This window comes from Pelophylax lessonae (genome assembly GCF_965119305.1).
Source record: "Pelophylax lessonae genome assembly, chromosome: 13".
NCBI classification, from domain to species: Eukaryota; Metazoa; Chordata; class Amphibia; order Anura; family Ranidae; genus Pelophylax; species Pelophylax lessonae.
Window position 1 is genome coordinate 173239435 of NC_138780.1, and position 6000 is coordinate 173245434.

General features: G+C 44.3%; 1 protein-coding gene across 1 annotated transcript in view; it reads left to right on the plus strand.

The window, feature by feature from the left end:
• LOC309543252 (lysophosphatidylserine lipase ABHD12-like) overlaps positions 1-2314 on the plus strand; it is a gene marked incomplete at its 3' end in the record, with an annotated part of 45922 nt that extends 43608 nt beyond the window's left edge. The window contains exon 12 of the mRNA XM_082242703.1: positions 2189-2314. Within this exon, the coding sequence (XP_082098829.1) occupies positions 2189-2314 (126 nt within the window). The remainder of the gene's footprint in view (positions 1-2188) is intronic.
• Between the last annotated feature and the right edge of the window lie 3686 nt (positions 2315-6000).

The following is a 6000-nucleotide window of genomic DNA, read 5'->3' on the forward strand; positions in this document are numbered from 1 at the left end:
TTTTGTTGAGCTGCAAAGCTCTGCTGAAAATCCGCATTTGCCTGCTGTTGAGCTGCATTTGCTTGCTGTTGAGCTGCATTTGATATAATCAGATGTTTCAACATCTCCTCCATTTTGAGTTTACTTTTCATCTGAGCACACTGCGTCTCCATAGCAGTTTCATCAGTGTTGCTAGGGACAACAACCTTCCTCTTTAGTAGACTCTCTTTAGGCATGGATGGGGCTGGTTCAGACGGTAGCATCCCCTCCATCCATAGAATCCGGTCTCTCATTTCATCTATCTTTGCATTTTTCAGGCGTTTGGATCGCCCCATCTTCAATAACTCCACAAACAAATTTTTCACAGTCCAGCAAACAATTTTCAGACCACTGTCTCTTTAACACATGTAGTTTTTCTCTCTCTTGCAAGATCTCTTTTCCTGCGCACACAGTTTGTGCAGTCACTTGCACCAGACACAACAAAGTTCATCAAATAATTTTGAGACCGCTGTCTCTTTAAAACACTTTTTTTTTTTTTTTTTTTCTGTCAGGATCTTCTCTCCTGCACACATAGATTGTGCAATCTCATGCACCAGACAAAGTTCATCAAACATTTGCACTTCCTTGCAGGGATCTTCGCTTCTGCCCACTGCATACCTCCACCATATGTGAGGGATTAGCTCGGTGGCGGGTGTGGATGACCCCTTGGGGGGTGCGTTTTCCCAGAGAGGTAGCCGACAAGTGCTTGCAAACAAACAGTGTGGTTTATTAAATGGTGTTTTCTTCACCAGGCTGTATGCAGCAAAACATCCAAAATAAAATAAAACAGAAAATAAATCCTTGCCTCTGTGGGCGGCTACCTTCTCACAACTGGAACCTGCCTAAGTCTCTGTCTCCAACCTACCGTCGGGCAGACTTCCTTGTCCTACAGCGGACACTCAATAGTCCTTTTATAATAGCTTCACAGGGCAACACAGTCCTTTTGTTTCTTTCACATCAACAGTTCGTCTTCTCACCTTTGAGACGTATTCACCCTTGGTTACCGTCCCGGGCACACATCACTCCGGGGGGTCTTCTCCCAGGCCCACACATCCTGTCGGGAGGCACACGCTGACTGTCCTCCTGCTCCCAGCCCACATGGCTTCAGGATGCAGCTTCTGGAGGCAGCAAACAATAGGAATTTCTCTGAACAAATTATAGAGCCTTAACTCCCTCATTCTGAACAGGTGAAGGCCTTTCAACTTCCTGCTGGCTAGCTCTGTAGCCAACACCCTAAATTAATTAATGGATTCTAAATCAGGTGGAAATGTATCTCCTCTCAGTGACTACATTCCCAGATTTACCTGACTTCCTGTCACAATATATATATATATATATATATATATATATAATATGTGTGTGTGTGTGTGTGTGTGTGTGTATATATATATATATATATATATATATGTGTGTGTATATGGGACTCTGCACTTCTGTATAGGGGGCGCTGTGCACCGCTTCTGCTGTGATTAGTCACACTAAAAATTCAGTTTACATTTTCTTTTTTTTTTTTGGGTCATTTTTTTTTATGAAAGAAATGTAGCAGAATGTTTTCCCCCAAATTTTGTTTTTTGTTCATTTTTATATAGCAAAAATAAAAAACACAGTGCTGATTAAATACCACCAAAAGAAAGCTATTTGTGTAAAAAAAAAAAAAAGAAAAAAAAAAATTAAATTTCATTTGGGCACAGCGTTGCATGACCATGTCATTGCCAGTTAAAGTAGAGCAGTGCTAAATCGCAAAATCTCCTGGTCATGAAGGGGGTACAACCTTCCAGGGGTCAAATATTTAAAGAGTAACCACCTATTGAGACAAACATTCCCCTCTGGGTGATCAATGTACATTGCAGGGATTTAAATAAACTTTGTAGCAGATTCCTACCTTTTTTCGCTGCTCTGTAGAAATAGCGGTTTGTTACACCAGACCTAATCCATTCCGAATGGGAGGGTGTGGTTCATTGTAATCAGCTGGTGCACTTTTTGTGTTCTAATGAGGAAAGCTGCTCTTTAGAAGTGATTAACCCCGGGGGAGTATCTTGCCAAAAACTTGCATTTCTCGTGCCTAAAATCTGACTTGCATCAGATGCAAGTTGAGTTCCCCTAAAGATTTGCCATTTACACTTTTGGGTTTTAATATTTCCTTTTTTTTTTTTTTCTTTTTTAATTACAGCTCCATGAAATAGCCATAAACTCGCGTCACCCCAGAGACGTGAAGCTGATACTGTACCCCGCCACGCTTGGCTACAAACACAATTATATTTATAAAGACCCCAAACTGCCAGAGAAGCTTTGGTGAGTATGTTGTGCTTAAATCAGGTTCATGTAGATATCGGTTTTGATTTTCTGCATTTGAGGCATAAAATAACAGGCCGATCTAGGATGCAAATGATGCAGCTCTGTAATCCTTATTTTTTTTTAATGCAAATACCTTAATTTGACTTGGTATTAGCATCTTACATTCTCCTATACAGCAGCATTTAGACTGGGAGAAGGAGAGGTAGGACTTGCATTTGTATTCAAATGCGTGAACAAGAATAATGTGGATAGGAGAGAGCAAAAGGATGATTTTATCAGTCTTCTACTGCTCTTTCATTGGCCAGTCAACAGGTGGGGGTTTGAAGTGAGGGCATCAATGTTATCCTTACTGTTAGGTGGTGTCATGCACCTGGCTGTGTAAATCTCAGGACAGGATGGTCAGAAATATAAGTGCTGCGGCAGCTCCCATATATGTGTTATGTTTTTTTGCTTAAAGCTTTGGGTGGATGCAGCGTGGTGTAGCGGAAATAAAACTCGATTCACATCTATGCATGTTGCTTTTGAGCATTTGTTTACCGCGATTTGCATTTTGCTTTTTTACATTCACTGTGCATAGCCGGTTGCTAAGAAGTGGGCCACTGCTTCCCTAACAACCGATGAGTCATTACCTGTCAGCAAGGAATCCCGCTGACAGCTAAATGTAAAAAGGAAAAATTGCTGGGAAAAAAAACGGCATGTGGTCCTCTCCAGGTCTATACCAGGCCCTTATCTGAGTATGCAGCCCGGCAGGACTGGAAAGGGAGGGGACAAGCGAGCACTCCCCCCCCCCCCCCCTCCTGAACCATGCCAGGCCACATGCCCTCAATAAGGGGCTTTGGGCCCCAGGGGCTCTGCCCCCCCCCCACCCCACCCCCCCATCTCAAAGCACCTTATCCCCATGCTGATGGGAACAAGGGCCTCTTCCCCACAACCCTGGCTGGTGGTTGTGGGGGGTCTGTGGGTGGGGGGCTTAACCAAATCCGGAAGATCCCCCCCATATGTGAATGAGTACAGGGTACATTGAACCCCTACCCATTCACCAAAAAAAGTAGTGTAGTGTGACAAATGACAGTTTTTGACAGGTTTGTTTTACAAAAATGTCTTGTTCTTCCCCCTCTTTCTCCACCGCTGACCCACTGGAAAAAAAAAAAAAAAAAAAAAAGCGATCCCCCTCAGACGCTAGGTCCGACCGATCTGTTCTGCTTCAATGTCGGATATTTGTTATAGAACACTGGGGTGGATGACGTTGTTCAAAGACCCCGTCCACAAGGGGGCAGGGTCTACAGATGATGCCAGCTGATGGCCACACCCCATAGTTATATAAGAAATGTGCAACATCGGAGTGGACAGATTGGCGGGACCCAGCTGTTATTTTCAGCGGGTCGGTGGAGGAGGAGGAGGAAGTCGACTGGTGGACAAAACGGGGGAAGAAGCAGACAAAGGAAGAAGACATTTTAAATAAAGGAGACAAAAAATGTCTCATCTTCTTATGTCTCACTACACTACTTCTTTTGGTGAATGGGTGGGGGTATAATCTACCAATTCATTCGCTTGTCCCTTCTGATTCCTGACCTGCTGGGGCTGCATGCTTAGATAAGGACAAGAAGAGAGAAGACCGTGCGCCGATCTAAGTGTAGCAATGTAACATTTATTAACAATTAAAGGAGTGCTACTCACAGGAGTCAGATAAAAACAGGCATCTCAACAGAGTGGTGGGTTTGCAGAGGTCGTCCAGGGGGTCCTTCCGTGATCCTGTCGGAGCTGGTGCTGCGGAGGATGAGCTGCAATCTCCTGGTGTGGGACGCGCTGATCGCTCGGTGGTGGTTTGGCAGCGTGGGTCCGCAGGGAGGAGGGCTGTGATGTCACTTCCTGGAGACACTGTGTACTCGAACGGCGACGCGTTGCGTAGCATGCGCTCCTTCTTCAGGCCGTGAGCACTCCTTTAATTGTTAATAAATGTTACATTGCTACACTTAGATCGGCGCCCGGTCTTCTCTCTTCTTGTCTTGGATCCTACAGGGTTACTTCACCCTTCACTGGAGGCGGCCATCAAAGTGCATAGCAAGCCACACTGGACTCCGTTTACCGAAGCCAACCTTGCCATATTTGCTTTTTGCATAGATACTGCATGCAGTTCTGACTATCTGATTGCGCCAATCTCTCCCCTCCTCCATGCTTAGATAAGGGTCTGGTATGGATTTTTTTGGGGGGAACCCCGCTGCCACCTAATGACTCATCAGTTATCAAGGACACAGCGGCCGGCTTCCTTGCCCGCTCCTTAGCGACCAGCTACATCCAGTGAAAGTAAAGCAAAAAAAAAAAAACATGCGAAACGCAAGTTGCGGTAAAAATGCAGTACTTGCGTTTTGGATGCGGGTCCTTTGAAGTCTATTATATGCACAATGCTGCATGAAAAAAAGTTCCTGGCCCTTTCCAAAAACACAGAGGCACACAAATGCTTTGATGTGAACGTGTTTCATAGGAACCCATTTAAAAATAATGTCCTGCATATCTGCAAAAAGCATGAAAAAAAACACATTAGTGTGACTGGAGCCTAACAAACAAACACTCGGTCCAGATGCAAATAATGAAACTTGTATGGACGTCAATGAAAGACAGATCACAATAAGCCTGGCGGAAGAAAAGCCCAACTGGGAACACTCATGGAGGACAGCAGCGTGTAGCAGGGGAGGTCTCAGCCGAGCTTACAGCATCTATCTTGAGGGGCGGAATGCAGCCTGGCCAGTCTAAGCCCAAGTGGGAAGGTTTCCAAGAAGAGTGGTGAAACCCTAACCTTTCCCTACCGCTAATACTACTCCTGACAAACCTGTGCCTACACTACCCACACATTAAATGGGTGCCAAACCCAGAGTTTTAAATAGACTCTACCTGCCCCAAGATGGCTGCAAAGGTCACATGGGTTGTCAGCATCCAACCAGATCGCTGCCCCAGGAAACATGTTCTTCCTGACTTTCTCTCCCTCTGCACTGCTGCTGCAGTGAAGAAAACAGAGTGCTCCTGCCTATAAGTTTGAAGCATGAGCTCTTTCCTGGATGGCTTAATTCTTCGATAAAAGTAATATTTTGTTGACATTCTCTCCCAGGGCTTTCCTGAACAACATCGGAAGCAGCAACACATTCCGAATACCAGGAGCTTAAAGGGATACCTTTTACCTATATTGTATAGAATTGTTTCCAGTGATAATAAAAATGTGAGGATTCTGTATCCATGTTATGACCTCTGGATGTTACTTTCCACATGAATGGACTCCTGCAGTCAGTGTATTTCCTTCAGCAACAGTAGATCAGCCTGGGGAGCCCAAGCATCAGTAGTACACAAGGACCCTGCTCATTGGACAATGTATGTGCCATCTGAGGCTCCAATCTATATATACTGGCTGGTAAGTCTAGAAACCAAAGTAGAATTATTCTTCAGAATCAACAATTAAAGGCCTTGTTCACAAATGTTATTTATTTTGATTCGGTATTAGTGTAGTTTTATTATCTTGGGTTTTGTCTTACATGTTGCCGCTATGCCTCATCATTTCTCAAAATCATATTAGCACTAACTCATTTGTGATAAAAACATCTCCAGGATGGTGATTTGTTTATTTCTCAGTTTGTGTCTGTGTCAGATTTATGCATGGTTTAGTTCTCACCTGCAGAACACGAGCCTGGAAAACCCAGG